The sequence below is a fragment of the Ostrinia furnacalis genome, unplaced genomic scaffold (genome assembly GCF_004193835.3).
Source record: "Ostrinia furnacalis isolate ACB-3 unplaced genomic scaffold, ASM419383v2 OfSCF3063, whole genome shotgun sequence".
Lineage (NCBI taxonomy): Eukaryota > Metazoa > Arthropoda > Insecta > Lepidoptera > Crambidae > Ostrinia > Ostrinia furnacalis.
Window position 1 is genome coordinate 66,351 of NW_021133302.1, and position 16,118 is coordinate 82,468.

Sequence of the window (16,118 nt, forward strand, 5' to 3'; positions counted from 1 at the left end):
TAGATCCAGGACACTGGAAATCAGCTGGCTTTAGCACTGTAGCAGACTAGGCGAAGAAAATCGGCAAGACCTGTAGCGAGATCTAGCGCGAAGCTCAAGACCGAACGCGATGGAGGGCTCATTAAGACGGGATTTTGCAAAATTCAACCCCTAAGGGGGTAAAACGGGGTCCACGCGTACAAAGTCGCGGGCGGCCGCTAGTACCTACCTACTTGATATTAGAAGATAAGCATGCTAAAGCAAAAAATTGAGGTTCAGAAACCGGGTAATAACAACAGTAATTTTGTTGTATAATACTAAAAGAATACTCGAATTATGCATCGATTTTTTGCAAACCAGTTTCACATCCTGTGCTATGAGGATAAAGTTTGTTTCCGAATTATAAACAGCTCGCTCACCCGAAACCTACCTGAATCTAAGGTATTTTTATTAAAGTGATACCTGCTTCAATTTAAGGAACTTACCACGTCCCAAAGTGCCCTACCACCACTTTGGGAGAAGATTTTTTGACCATTACTTAGCTGTCCCGGCGAACTTCATACTGCCTATGTTCGTCTAAAATAATGTAGGATTCTAATGATGAAAGAATTTTTCAAATCAGTCCAGCAGAGTCGGAGCCTATTTACCTTCAAAAAACAATCTTTACTCTAGATATCACTCCCTTGTTTCTTCATACTGTAGGTGTATTTTGCAGTGGGTAACCTAATTTTCTAACAATCGATTGTATGCAGTGACCCAGTTCAAGAACCGTGGCGTGACCAACCACTAATATTGTACACCGGGAGAGGGTAGTGATGTGCTGTTGCCGGAAACAATACTGGCGTTTTTAATATCGTGTGGATTTCATCATGAACGTGGTATTGTCCCCCATGCGTGACACCCGCAAGGCCGCAAGTGTCCAGGACCCCAATTGCGCTAATTAGTAATGTCTCTAATTCATTCGCGTTTCATCTCCAGTAGCGTGCGACTTGCACTCCATTCTCATTCCAGCTGATATGCAATTCGGTATCACGATGAAGTTCACGCGCTAACAAAGATGAAACATCAGATTATGCACTTTCCATTAAAATTCCGAATACCTTATTTTTTAAACTAAAATTACTAACACAGCAAAATGTTTGTGAAGGTTTGACTTGCGTTTGAGAAAAAGTAGCTTTCTGTCAGCTTTTACGTAAAGGCGCAGTATGCCCTTAGTTTACTTTTAAGTGTCGTTTGAACTAGCAGTCAAAACTATATCGTGATACGGATTTGTCTGTAGCTGATTTTCGTTCGTAGTCAGTTTAACTTTCCCCCGGGACAAACTTGACCTTCATTGGTTGGGTTTTTGTGGCGGTCAAGCTGTAGATCCTGGCTACACAGGAGTTGCAGTGGTGGGAACGAGATGTGGGAATAGTCCCGTTTCGTTCGTAGTCCAATCGCTCGTTGCAGTTGAAATTTTTAGCGCAATCGAGGCCTAGGTAATATCCTACTTTGATATTGTTAGTCGAGTCACATGCTTGGAATTATTTAGGTTTATACTTTCTCTACCTACCTGATGTTGACTGGTAGAGAATTCCTCCCGGCATTTCTCCGCCACTTGTACATCAACCTACGTGCAAAAAGGATTCCAGAATTTCCAGATTCGCTACTAGGAACTTTCTCGGCATATTGTCGACATCAGTGGCAATATACAGATACATCCCTAGCCCTAAGGACTGTATGTAGGGGAGGCTTAAATGTGTAATGACATAATGCCCAATACCGAGTATCAGTGGTCAACATAATGGACATGTCGCGTATTACCTTGGGAAATAATAGGGTAATTGTAAAGAAGGGTAATCGAGGCCAGGGAGGGGTCCAATTTTAGGTTGGTCCACGGACCAAGTCACCCGATTGAATTTTAAATTTGTTTCTTCCGGCAACTACAAGATGTCCACTGCTGAACATAGGCCTCCCCCAATGATTTCCAGATTGGTCGGTTGGTAGCGGCCTGCATCCAGCGCCTTCTTGCAACCTATGAGGTCGTCTGTCCACATTGTGGGTGGAAGTCTCGCTGCACTTGCCGGTACGCGGCCTCCACTCCAGAACCTTGCTGCCCCATCGGCCGTCAGTTGTGCGTACTATGTGCCCTGCCCATTGCCACGTCAGCTTGCTAATCCGTCGGGCTATGTTAGCGACCTTAGTTCGTTTACGGATCTCCTCATCTGATATAATGTCGTAAAGAAACAATAAAATAAAACAATTCATACAAGATCATTTAATAAGAAATATTTATTACAAAGGCAGTGAGTAGAAAACAGAGGCGGGGCAAGACCTATGATGTGGGCAAGACAGATTTCGCGAGGCCTTGTTCTGTGGCGACCTGAAGACGGATTTATATATAATGAAATAATAAAAAAAAAGGGTCAAAGGTCTATACATTGACAGTTTCTGATTTCTTGATTCAGTGATTATTTTTAAAGGAATATTGCGCCAAAGAATAATGTTCGTCACTTAAAACCGTGTTGTTGCTTAATTTTGTGTCTGATTATGGCTGAATTTGTTTGGAAAAAAATATATTTTTATTTTTAACTACATTGTTTAATTATCAAGAATTTATATTTAATAGTCAATGTTCGTATTGTGATATTGTCATCTCCTCCTTGTATACATTTTTTCAAAATTTTTGATGCGCGAGGCCCCTTGTACCGCGAGGCCGTAGGCGGTGGCCCACGTCGCCTACGCCTTACGCCGCCTCTGGTAGAAAAGCAATTCTTATGTTAATTTCTTCTAAGTATTTTTAGTGGTCTACGTAATGTCATTGAGCTTGAACTATGTAAGCTAATTTTTTACATAATTTTACACCTATCAGATTAAAAAATAATGACTAGCAACTAGTTCGATTCCTGATAAGATCAGATCAGAAAATAGTCAACTCAATCCCCTTCATCCATCACCATCATCATCTCAGGCCTACATAGGCCTCCCCCAATGATTTGCATATTGCCCGGTTGGTAGCGGCCTGCATCCAGCGCCTTCCCGCAACCTTTATGAGGTCGTCGGTCCACCTTGAACTAAGATCTCTTATGATTTTTGTTCCACCCACCCCAACCTCCCCCGACCTAACACTACCATTAGTACGTCATCCGAACCGCCCTCGGGGGAGACTCGGGATAAGTGCCACGATCTCTTCCTTGGCGAAACCGGTCGATCTGGTGGCGCTGGAAAAAAATATTTTTTTTACATAAATACAGGGTATTGTCATATTGTACTTCCAAGCGAAATATCAGTAAAAAATCTAGTTCCAATTCCACTCACCGCCGCCGACGCGGCGCTGCGACCGCTAGCTGAGGAAGCGGGACGCACTGCGGCGCCGCCGTATGAGAGAGCAGGACGCCAGTATCAAGTGAGTTGCGGCCAGCAGCGCGTATATTGCCGTTTGGTACCTCTGCAGCCACGAGGATATTGCTTCGTGGCAGTTCTGGAAGAGGTTTTGAATTTTTGACAGTTGTCTTTGACCAGTGTTGCCAGTGATGGTATATGGATTTGAGACGTGGTCGCTTACTATGGGCCTCATGAGAAGGCACAAGGGCGATTTTTCCCTGCGTCATCTAATCAGAAATGAGGAGATCCGCAGGAGAACCAAAGTGACCGACATAGCCCACTATCTGGGACGTGGTCGCCTACTATGGGCTTCATAAGAACTCAAGCTCAATTAAAGGGCGATGGAGCGTGCTAAGCTTGGAGTTTTCCTGCGCGATCAAATCAGAAATGAGGAATCTCCTGCGGATCTCAGGAGAATTAAGTAGCAGTGTGAAGGGCTCATAGCTCGCAGAGATGATGGCCGCTGGGGCAGAAAAGTTCTCGAGTGGCGACCACGAGCCGGAAGACGTAGCGTGGAATCCATCCCCCTTTGAGAGACCTTGAGCCTTCTTATGAGTCGAAATACCGCAGTGTCTCAAGACAAAAGTCTTTGACCAGTGTGTGTTGTCAGAGATGGTATATGGTGATGGTGAGACGTGGTCGCTTACTATAATTATATTCTAAAAGACGTCGCACACTAATCAACCCGGAAAGGGATCGTATCAACTGGAGGCGGTCAGTACCTATTCTTTGTATGAAACTCCATACTGCAACGCACACTTATCCGCACCGTAACGTAAACGCCTCGCCTCGCGATTTTCAGCGCGCGAAAGGCGATACGGTGTTGATCCATTTCCGAGTTGATAAGTCTGCATGAGCTTTATTCTTACCTTTTTGTAAATATTACTAGAAGTGCAGTTGTTAGGGTACCCTCCTGGACCACAGCAGGACCAAGGCGGTCTATCAATTTCTGGAGACCTGGAAGTATAAAATATTAAGGCAGTTTACGAAAAGACGCACTTTCTCACAGCGACATCCCGTTTTTTGAAGGATCCCGTTTAATGGTAGGTAAGTTTAGGTTTTTTACTAAACATTCACACAGTTTTGAGATCCAGCAAAACTGAACTGCTGTGGACCGTGTGGACTGTGCTGAAAAGGACCCTTACTAAATAGTACCGAAGCTTTGGGGGGCTTTTGTCCAGCAATAGGCGATAGGTGTTGAAAGTCTTATGTTTGTACGAGAAATCAATCATTTTACAAAAAATAAATTAACACTTTTAAAGCATCAAAAGAAAAAAAACTCATCAAAAAACTACTTTTTAGGGTAAAATAAAGTGTATTTTTTGTCGATAGAAATTTACACAGGCGCAAAAAAGCTACAACCCGATAAACTATTGAGTATTGAGTATTGAGCTAACTGCGCACCTCGTTGGAATGCGACTCTCCCTCGCACTCACCCGCACACCTCCCCGCGCTCGCCCCGTCCGTACCAGAGTGATGTGACGTCACGGCCGCCAGATGCGCAGTTAACTCAACCAGGTTGTAGTTAAGTTATTATTTACTAGCTTTCCGCCCGCGGCTTCGCTCGCGTGGAATTTTGTCTGTCACAGAAAAACTTTATCGCGCGCGTCCCTGTTTCAAAAACCGGGATAAAAACTATCCTATGTTCTTTCCCGGGACTCAAACTATCTCTATGCCAAATTTCATCAAAATCGGTTGCGAGGTTTAAGCGAGAAAGCGTAACAGACAGACAGACAGACAGACAGACAGACAGACAGAGTTACTTTCGCATTTATAATATTATTGGGATATTGGGAAGTTGGGATTTTACAGAATAATAATACTCACGTGTTGTTGTGCTCACAGCATGTCAAAGCGAGTCGAATGGCGTGGGACCACTGGCCGTCTTCTTTGCGAACACCTTTCTAGAAGAACGAAAAATTCATTAGGTCATTTAGTTAGGTACCCTGGGCTCTCTAATTTACCATAGGCAAATGGAGGATTAGCAAGCTGAAGTGGCAATGGGCAGGGCACATAATACGCAGAACTGACGGCCGATGGGGCAGCAAGGTTCTGGAGTGGAGGCCGCGTACCGGAAAACGCTGCGTGGTACATCCACCTACAAGGTGGACCGACAACATCGTAAAGGTAGCAGGGAAGCGCTGGACGCAGGCCGCTACCAATCGATCAACGTGGAAAGCATTACGGGAGGCCTATGTTCAGCAGTGGACGTCCTATGGCTGAAATGATGATGATGATGATGATGAAATGGAGGATTTGGCCTACACTCCCCACGCTGGCCAGACGTATTCACATCTAAATAACTAACTCAAAGGTGACTGACTGACTGACTGACATAGTGATCTATCAACGCACAGCCCAAACCACTGGAACTACGAGCTGAAATTTGGCATGCAGGTAGATGTTATGACGTAGGCATCCGCTAAGAAAGGATTTTACGAAACTCCACCCCTAAGGGGGTAAAACGGGATCCACGCGTACGAAGTCGCGGGCGGCCGCTAGTTTGTAATAATCGCCTTTTAGAAGCCAATCGAGAAGAGTGGGGGTGGCCGTATTTTACTTTCTCAAGCACCACGGCACTGACTGTTAAACGCTAGACTGTTAATATACGAACGTCAAGCCTCTCAAACCAGTCTGACCATAGCATCGTAGGGAGTAACTAAGGAACTGCTAAAGTTCAAAAGATACAAAGCCTGTGCAGTGACTAGAATACTAACCGGCCACTGCAAACTAAACAAACACAAATCAAATATGAACATGACCGAGGAAACTCTGTGCAGATTCTGCCATACAGAAGAAGAAACGGCCATGCATGTTCTTTGCTCATGCGGCCCGCTTATGAGCAAAAGAAGTATCCATCTCGGGCGACACATCATGCACCCGGATGAGATAGCAAATATCACGCTCCAAAGAATCTGGAAATTTATAGACTCAACGGGACTAAGCAGTGAACTCTAAAGACAAGGGCTGCCACAATAGATCAAACCTGGTCGAGCTGGCGCAAATGAAGGCCCAAAACCAATAATAATAATAATAATAATCGTAGGGAGTGAAGGCCTAATCCTCCATTTGCATAAATTAGAGAGGGACTAAATGACCTGATGGTGAAAATATTTGACTGACCTCCATCAAACCAGAAGAGAAGTAGAAGAGCAGAGCACATTCTAGCAAGAGTAGAAGCAGCACCAGTGTTGCGTACTGTAAATGCAGCATAAACCAGAAAAAAATACAGTTTTAAATTCAAAATCTGGCATAAACAAGTGTAAAGAAAGAAAAAAAAAACTTTTAAGCGACACCCTTCTTTTAAAAAGACTAAGAAAATAAAAAAACAAAAGAGAAAAAGATTTAAAGACTATTAAAGAAATATTCTTCTTTCATAGAGAATAACAAAGAAATAGAAAATAAATGAAAATAAATTATAAAGCAACATCCTTCTACAAAGATAAGTACCTAGGTACCTACTTTTCTTTTTAACAAACGTCTTACCATAAAAAGCAAGAACTGTGACTTGGTAAGGGCCCCATAGAATCCCATGAAAGATATAAAGAAGAGGAATGTGGCCAGCACTGCTATGGCAACCCCAAGTTGGACTGTCAACACTTCTGGTTCTAGCAGCGCCTGTAACATAGGAATAAAATAATTAACTAATATTTTTTCAGGAACTTTACTTTTAGTAGACGTAGCCCTGATGATGACAATTTAACTGTGGTTTAACTTTCTCCAGGAACAAACTTAACCTCCTCATAAAAGGTAGCAAGATGGAGCTGGATGTAGGCCGCTACCAACTGGGCAATATGGAAATAATTGGCGGAGGCCTATGTTCAGCAGTGGACGTCCTGTGGCTAAAATGATGATTTACAAAAATATCCCATTAAGTCTTTGAGGATTCAACTTGCAATCCTCGAATCAGTAGACCGACACCATGTTCAGCTTAAAGTGCCATCGTATGTATTATTATTATTATTATTGGTTTTTGGGCCTTTATTTGCGCCAACTCGACCAGGTTTGATCTATTGTGGCAGCCCTTGTCTTTAGAGTTCACTGCTTAGTCCCGTTGAGTCTATAAATTTCCAGATTCTTTGGAGCGTGATATCTGCTATCTCATCCGGGTGCATGATGTGTCGCCCGAGATGGATACTTCTTTTGCTCATAAGCGGGCCGCATGAGCAAAGAACACGCATGGCCGTTTCTTCTTCTGTATGGCAGAATCTGCACAGAGTTTCCTCGGTCATGTTCATGTTCGATTTATGTTTGTTTAGTTTGCAGTGGCCGGTCAGTATTCTAGTCACTGCACAGGCTTTGTATCTTTTGAACTTACACGTATGTACAGTCAGCTTCAAATATTTCGTGACAACCAAAGTGGCCAGAAAGTTGACAACACAGACGTGTTAAATACTTTTTGGCTACTTTGGATATCATGAACTATTTGATGTTGATTAGTCTCTTCATATTTGAACAAAGGGTGAAACAATACCCCTCAAACTACTTCCTCGTAGCTATAATAACACAAGTAAACACGATTTTTGAGTCTGAGTTCTGTAGTGCTGATTTTGATTAATTTTGTCTAACTAAACTAGGAAAAAATACTTTTATCTAATAAAGTTTGCTTTTGTAGCAACTATGTAGAACGAAATTTCAAATTTTAAGAAAATCGAATAACTAATTCTAATTCAATCAAATGCGTAAACAAGAGATATACCTAACTTTAATTTATGTGTTAATCACTTTTATTTACAAAGAACAATAAAGATAAACGTCAAAAATGAAACAGAAAGAAGCTTTAAAAATGAAGATTTTTTTTTGTTTTTCTTCTGTTTATGTAGGAACTTTCACGTATTAGACTCCAAATGTCACCCATCATGTTTTCATTATATTGTCCTTGATAATGTTGTTCAAAATTCATCACATCTTGATGAAACCGTTCTCCTTGCTCTTCTGAATCTCCTTCTAAGGCCCAGAACAGACGGTGAAACGCAACTGCAACGAAACTGAAACTGCTAGTTACTTTGGAGTTCCATCTAAGTTTCTGCCATAGCGTCCGTAGAGAGACCACACATGACGCGACCAGTTTGAAACTTTCAGTTTCATTCATCAGAAAGTTGCAGTTTCATTGCAGTTGCGTTTTACCGTCTGTTCTGGGCCTAAGTTATCTTTAAACTCTTCTAAGTGAGCATCTAGCATATTATGTACTTTAAGGGACATTCTGCAACCCATGAGTTTGAAACTATTAAGCATATTAGAAATTAGATCTTTATAGTTTGCAGCTTTTTTATAGCCAAGAAATCCATGGATTACTGCTTTAAGACTGAGCCACGATTGTTTTTCGTGGGCGTTCAGTTACTCTGGGAATTTTTCACTGGCCATTATTTTTTTAATTTATGGACTGACGAAAATACCAGCTTTAACTTTTTCATTGTAAAATGCACAAAAGCAAACTTTATTTGCAATGCATAGAGCCTCTGGGTACTTTTAGATGTAGACAATCAGAAAATATCAATAAAATAACAAACTCAAAAAAAAAGTTTTTTTTTGTTGACTTGTGTAATTTAATAACCCGCCCCATGGGCTGCATGTCACGGCATGGACACGTGTGTATCATATCATACAACATGCAAGATCTGTGTTACGATAAAAAGGGCATATTTAATAGATTGTTATTAGATAGATGAATTAATCCATCTATACATACTTAAGTAAGTACTCTACGGGTTACCTTTCTCGTTTAACTAAATGAATGATGAGGCCCAGGGAAAATACAGAATAGTTAGTTTTATTCTTAGGATATGATCCCGATAGCATTCTTTGGTTTCGCTAGACCTAATAATAATATAAGTAGTCTAAATTGATGCTTTTGATTAGTCGAATTTCAATATTTAGATTTAATTTAGAACAGAATCTATGTTATAGATGGAATCTATTTATTCAAACCTTAAAATAAGATTTTTTTTTATCAACAACGAGGAAGCTCTTGGCCTGTATCTCACCTGATGGTAAGTGACGATCAGGCTGAAGGTGGAAGCGAGCTTCACCCGGAATCCTCAACCACGGAGGAACTGGCTATCTTACCTCTAACTGCCGGAACACAACAATGCTGTTAACATTGTTGTTATGGCGACAGACTTAGGTAAGATGGCGGTAGCTAGCCAGGAGGACTTAGAACGAGCCCTACCACCAACCAAACCGAACAGAAAAATCTGCCCCCACTGGGAATCGAACCCGGGACCTCTGCGTCTGACACCTGCTTCAGTCCTGTCTTACCACTAGACCACAAAGGTTATAAGGTAGATCATTTTCTAACAACTGAAGACAGCGTGCAAAATGCCCCGTTTGACATACATAGCAATCGCGTGACGTCACCTGACCCGGTCGTACCGGGTGGTGACATGCACCCGGGTTATCGGATTTTACTTATAGCGAACGGACGGCATCGCACCACCTCAAATAAAAATAAAACGCGGAGCTAGATGCTGTCAGAACCTAATTTGATGAAACCTAACAAAAAAGTTCATGATAAATTCTGTACTCCTAAAAACTCTTAATTAGACCGCCAACACCGACTAGGTGGACCGACGATCTGGTGAATGTCGCGTGAGGTGCCTGGATGCGGGCGGCGCAGGTCCGGTCTTTGTAGAAATCCCTGGAAAGCCTTGGTCCAGCAGTGAACGTCTTTCGGCTGAAACGAACGAACTTTTCTCCTATGGGGTACTTGATTCTCTACCACCATGCATGACAAGCCAAAACCCATTAACTTCACAACCAGGTCGCTTATTGTTCCCGTGCTGTCCCAAATTTCACGTGATACCGTATCTGTTACAGCGTTTAGCTATTATTTGTTTTGGGGTAATGATATTTTGTAATAGTTCGGTCATCTATTGGGCGCATCGATGAGAGCTTTTATAATAATTATGGACTTTTAAGTTAATAGCTCAGCCTGTAGACATGTTACAAAACGAAATTGATTCACGGAGCGAAGTGAAAACGCCTGAGCGAAGCGGTTTCGAAATGACTACTGTGATGTTTAAAACTTGTCTAGGGAGGTTGCTTCGCTTCGATTTTCTTTGTAAACTATAAGTAAAATAGGTTACGCTCTATAGCATACACCACGGGACTATTCCCACCTCTCGTTACCACCGCTGCAAGTCCTGTGTAGCCAGGATCTACAGCTTGACCGCCATAACCCAACCAGTGAAGGTCAAGTTTGTCCGGGGGAAAGTTAAAACTGTCATTGGACCCGCAACGAAATTAATCAGAAGAACATAGGAGGAGTCTCTCCAGTGCAAAGCGGATGACAGGTGACAAAACAAAGGTATTTTTGCTAGTAAAATGTGCAGAATCCTACAAGTTCTCACCATGACAGTGGGGCTCCCGGTGAACTGTATTGCAGTAGAGAGTGATGATGGAGAGGCTATCATCCATAGACTGAACGCGAACAGTAAGGTGCAGAATATCTGTAACAAAATTTGGTACTTTAGAATAGAATAGAACAAAAAATTTTACTATATTTAACTAGCTTTTGCCCGCGGCTTCGCCCGCGTGAAATTTTGTCAGTCACAGAAAAATTTATCGCGCGCGTCCCTGTTTTAAAAACCGGGATAAAACTATCCTATGTCCTTTCACGGGACTCAAGTAAACCCTCTATGCCAAAGATAAAAAAAAAAAAAATAAGCGTGACAGACAGACCTACTTTCGCACTTTTATTATATTTCGCATTTACATAGGGATTTTTGGCCACTAATATCAGTCAAAATCACTTTTAATACTGCTTTTTACCCGACTGCGCCAGAAGGAGGGTTATTGACGTTTATTTTCAATTGATCTTGAACTTTTCAAGTCCGAATCCACATCAATAATAGAGAATGTAATCGTACGCAGCCAAGGACTCGCCCTGGCCGAAGGTCGGTGGTGTGTTGCCTTCAATGTCTGACCTCGCGAATTTCGCCTTCAAATTTTATAGAAGCTTCTGTACGAGGTTTTACGAGCCAGCACAAAGTATTTCCACAAATACCTGCATGCCGAATTTCAGCCCGATCCGTCCAGTGCAAGTGGTTTGGGCTGTGCGTTGATAGATCACTATATCAGTCAGTCAGTCAATCACCTATGAGTATATTTATTTAAATTTATTTTGCTGCAAATGGAAATTGCTTCCAAAGTCAACAATCAATTCACAAAACTAAAACCCACAAACTCTCACAAAAACTCACTAAATCGTACGTACCATTATAATTAAGTTGATAACCATAAGAATTGCGGCTGCAATCTTGGAGGTCCTGCTAGTTTTCTCGTCCATTGTAGCTGAAAATAAAATTTCAGTCACTTTTAATCATGAAAATATTTAAGTACTTACAGACAACGCCACGTAAAGTTACTCTCTATTTAGTTACATTTTGGAAAGCAAAAATCCACTGTCGTAATCAGATTAAGATTCCATCCAACAAGTTATTTTTTTTCTAATGAAACAAACTTTTGCTATTCCCTTTTAAAGGCCCTCGCCCACGGCGACTTTTTTTACTAAATTTTGCTACTAACGCGCGTTAGTCGCATTTGCAACGCACTAAAGTGATGCCAAAGCGCTAATAACGCGCTACAACAGCGCCACTGCATCGCTACTTAAAGTCGCCGTGGGCGAGGGCCCTTACAGTACCTACCTATTGAAATAAAAAAATTGAGAATCGCATTTTATTTCTGCAAAAATATCGTTTAGAAGTTTCTAACCAGCCAGGTAGTCTGAAATTAGGTCTCTATTAATACAACCAACGAAAAGTTTCTCTAATCGAGATTAGTGTTTTTATTTCTGAAAAAAATAATGGTTCGAAACCAGTGTGAAAGTAGGCCCCCATTCAATGAAAACGATAAAGTTTTAATTAATTCATTAAAACTTTCCTTGCTCTATTTCAATAATGCGTTTTCTTCTGAACTTTTATTGCTATTTCCTAGTTTTATTAACACTTATCAAATGTAGGAAGATTGATATCGATATTGATATTGATATTGATATATAAATATCCGACTTTCAATTTTTTTTTTCATTCTAGCTGTGCCACGTGCCGCTACTTTGCACGCGTGATAATTAGTTTGAATAATGTTTCATGTTTTTGCAACATTTTCCTTTACTACTCTGCCCCTATTGGCTCTATAGGGTGATGATAAATAGCCTAAAGCCTTATTCGCTTTTGTATTCATTATTGTATTGGTTTGGCTAATATGCTAGAACCTTCACGATACGACCAATAGTAAATGTTGCGAAAACGGCAAAAAATATTCAAACAATTTTCACGCGTACAAAGTCGCGGGCACAGCTAGATTTGTATAAATTCCTAAACAGCACGCAATTTATAACTAACGTTATTCAAGCCCGTTTTCCATCGCCAAAGAGGTATGAACAGGAATGCCTAGCGGAGGTCTTCATGTACATAAAATAGGATTGCTTTTCCACCGAGCAAGAGTTCGGGAGTAGGTATTGATTTGAGGAGCGAACTCATTTTACTCTTTTTGCCCTCTTTGTCATTTTCGCTCAACTCTGTTCGTGTAAACAGATCTCGTACGTAGGTATGCATTTTTGTATTGCAAGGTCAACAGAGTTATTTGTATTATTCAAGCAATATCTATGTATTTTATGCAGTATAGGTTAGTGTCTGTGACTTCCACTCGGCATGGGGCGCATTAAAATCAGGGTCGTGGCCTTCCTCACCGGGGGCCACGGCATATGCTGAGTATTGCTGAGTGGAGTCCCATTGCGATGGGCATCGCTGTTGCGACAGGGTGGCACTGCTCAGTTCACTTTTTCTTTCCTTGTAATGTTTAAATGTGCTATTTAAACGTTGTCTAGTACCCATAGTAAAAGCTTTGCTTAGTTAGGGACTGAAGCGTAGTATAAAATGTCCAAGGATATTTATTTATTCATTTATTTATTTCTGTCTTTTTTCCATCTACCTTTCTTGTCCTTAGTAATGTTCATCGTAATAAATGTTTCTTTATTTCTTTGCTCGCTCCGCTTGCGGTGGAAAACGGGCTTCAAAACTGTTGAACCGGCATTGTCTCCATGATGGATGGTACAAACACCATGACAATTGACAAACTATGGCCTGGATACGACATGGCAAGGTCACAGCAATTGGGTCAGTGAATATGAGTAATTTTAGAAGTTTGTGTATTTGACGTTAAATCAATGGTTGTTTTTAGGTTTGATTTCGAGTTATGTGATCGACAGTCGTTTATTTTTGTTTGATATTAAGGTCATAGGATTTTTTTTTCTTTATTACAACTAGACAGACGACTTACGACGAATATCCAGGCACATAGAAAAACAGCACTCGGTTATTCGGGGAGCTTTTGATCTCTTTATAAAATCCTACAACTTCATTTAAATTACCTACTTGCTTAAGTACTTTTAGTTCAGTACCACCAAAATTAATTAAAAAAATATAAAAATCGACTTACACTCATTATATTATTATTATCATATTACTTATTAATTATACAAAAAATTTCAAGAATATTTTTGGTGTTAGATTGGATTAGACCCTTGATTTATAGTATTTGTAGCTCATTACCAATAAATAAATCAGTAGCTTCTAAAAATACTGCAAATAATAATAGACTAGACTTTTAATTTTACCCTTTTGGCCTTTTAATTTTAAATAATAGGACCACTTGTGTGTATTGTACTTTTCACGACTCTTGTATACAAAATACTTCATAGAAAACTTTAGCGTACATACTAAACACAGTTGAATTCACAGAAATATTAAAACACAAGCGGTCATAGCCCCGTAACTGCAGACCTTGCATTATAGATGACACACGCCAACGTTCCCAAGGGAACTACCAACTGGCTTCCAGGAGGACTTTACATGTCTAATAATAGCTAATTACAAAATAGACGTTTTTAGAAATTTTTAGAAAGAAAAACAAAAAAGCAAAACAAAAAAGCTAGGCATTTTGACATTGATTCAGTAAGATAAGAAGAAGCAAAAAATAAAAATAATGCATGCATTTATGTAATTTAATTAATTCCAAAATAGGTCACATTATTTTAGAATTCCTGGCAGTTTATGTAAAAATAATTTGACAGACAGCCATTTAAAATAAAAAAGTGGAATCTTTTTAATTTCGTTCGTGGCATTTCACAATTTTCCATGGGCAACATGCCAGATTTAATTAATTAAAAAGAGGTTTTGTATGTGTTTACTTAGAAAAATCCTGGTTGCTTTTCAAGAAAATATTTTGACAGACAGCCATTAAAAAAAAGTTAAAATCTTTTTAATTTTCCGCCACGGCATTTCATGATTTTTTCTTGCACTTCATGCCAGTATCTTAATGGAAAGAGCTCGCATAAAGAAAGGAGGCTCGTATAGAAAAAACGTTTGATAAATAATAATTATTAATATTCTTGATTATACATAGCCAGTTTGGGTTTGTAAATAAATTATTGTTATATTATAAAGATTTTCTATTATACAGGGTAGAAGTTTGTAATGCCACCTGGAGGGAAAGTACTCTTAATACTGTAGACAGAAAATTTTACTCAAAGAAAACATTTATTTATTTAAAATCTTTATTGCACACATAATAAATAGTGGTACAACAGGCGCGCTTAATGCCATGTGGCATTCTCTTCCAGATAATCAATCAGCTGACCAGAAAGTTAAACATTCCTATAATATTGAAAAAAAAAAGAGAACTGTTTTACTAATTCAAATTCTTTATTGCATATTAAAAAAAATAATAAATTTACGATTTTCTGTAAATAATTATAATAATAAAATTTAAGATTTCATGGTTTTCCTTTCATTTGATTTATCAAGTTTGTTAGAGAGATTTCATCCTCATACTTAACCCTAACGATCGATGCCATAAAAATACAGGGTTATCATATTCCCTGATGATGAGATGAGATGACATGGTTGGATTCCCGGGTGTGACAAGCAATTTTTTGAAAATCTTTCTTTGAGTACAATTATTTATCTACAGTACTTTCCCTCCAGGTGGCATTACTAAATCCACCCTTTAAGTTAATGAAAACTAAAAATAGCTTTCAATAAAGCTGCGGCGTGATCAAGCTCATGATTTTGTTAATTAATTAATCAAGGAAATCCAATCCGCGTTCGCGTTTTATTATTCAAGAATGCCTGTGTGGCGTTTCGGCCATTGCTATCATAATATTTTTTATTTTATCAGGGCTTTTTGTTCACACAGAGACATCCCGTTTTTTGCAGGATCCAGTTTCCCACAAAAAATCGATATACTAATATTACCTATAAATGTGAAAGTTTGTATGGATGTCTGGATGTTAACATGTAATGTTACTCTTTCACGCAAAAACTACGAAACGGATTTTGATGAAACTTTACAGTATTGTTGATTATGACCCAGAATAGCTATAATTTATGGCGATCTGTGACAAACTACATAACATGCAACGCAAAAGAATTTGTGCAATGAAAATTTATTTATTTTCTTACCTGCTAGCGATCTATCTTCTTAAATATATTAACCTATGTTATTAACTACACACATTAATAACTTATTATTATAAAAGTCATAAAATGTTTCTCACATTATTATAAAAGTACCTACTGTAACATTATTTTAATAACTTTTCCAGTAAACTTTAAAAATCCATATAACTTTAATATTTTCAGCAGACGTGATTTTTTTTTAGTTATTTTTATATTAGAAACCTATATTTTTATATCTAACAAACGTTCATGATAACTACAAAACTGAACAAAGTAACGTAAAGTTTCCCGCGTTTACAGAATGGAGGGCGGCGCGCC

The 16,118-nt window shown here is 39.5% G+C and overlaps 1 protein-coding gene across 2 annotated transcripts; it reads right to left on the minus strand.

Annotated features, from left to right (window-relative positions):
- Positions 1 to 2,773: 2,773 nt before the first annotated feature.
- LOC114357181 (uncharacterized) lies at positions 2,774 to 15,903 on the minus strand. Of its 2 annotated transcripts, XM_028310686.1 has the most exons (9): positions 15,804 to 15,903; positions 11,558 to 11,634; positions 10,692 to 10,790; positions 6,829 to 6,960; positions 6,466 to 6,540; positions 5,170 to 5,246; positions 4,212 to 4,299; positions 3,277 to 3,439; positions 2,774 to 3,179 (listed from the first exon to the last, which is right to left on the minus strand). In XM_028310686.1, the coding sequence occupies exons 2-8, from the start codon at positions 11,627 to 11,629 to the stop codon at positions 3,302 to 3,304; spliced, it is 681 nt and encodes a 226-aa protein (XP_028166487.1). In that variant the 5' UTR covers positions 11,630 to 11,634; positions 15,804 to 15,903; the 3' UTR covers positions 2,774 to 3,179; positions 3,277 to 3,301. The 2 variants fall into 2 exon arrangements, with proteins under 2 accessions (XP_028166487.1, XP_028166488.1); XM_028310687.1 differs by lacking the exons at positions 10,692 to 10,790; positions 11,558 to 11,634; positions 15,804 to 15,903 and adding an exon at positions 7,039 to 7,128 and having other exon boundaries at positions 6,829 to 7,004.
- Between the last annotated feature and the right edge of the window lie 215 nt (positions 15,904 to 16,118).

Coding starts and splice junctions, on each gene's coding strand:
- LOC114357181 (XM_028310686.1), bottom strand. CDS start 11,629: ATGGACGAGAAAACTAGCAGGACCTCCAAGATTGCAGCCGCAATTCTT. Junction 6,541..6,828: donor CACAGTTCTTGCTTTTTATG/GTAAGACGTTTG, acceptor CTGCATTTACAG/TACGCAACACTGGTGCTGCT. Junction 5,247..6,465: donor TCTCTTCTGGTTTGATGGAG/GTCAGTCAAATA, acceptor TCGTTCTTCTAG/AAAGGTGTTCGCAAAGAAGA.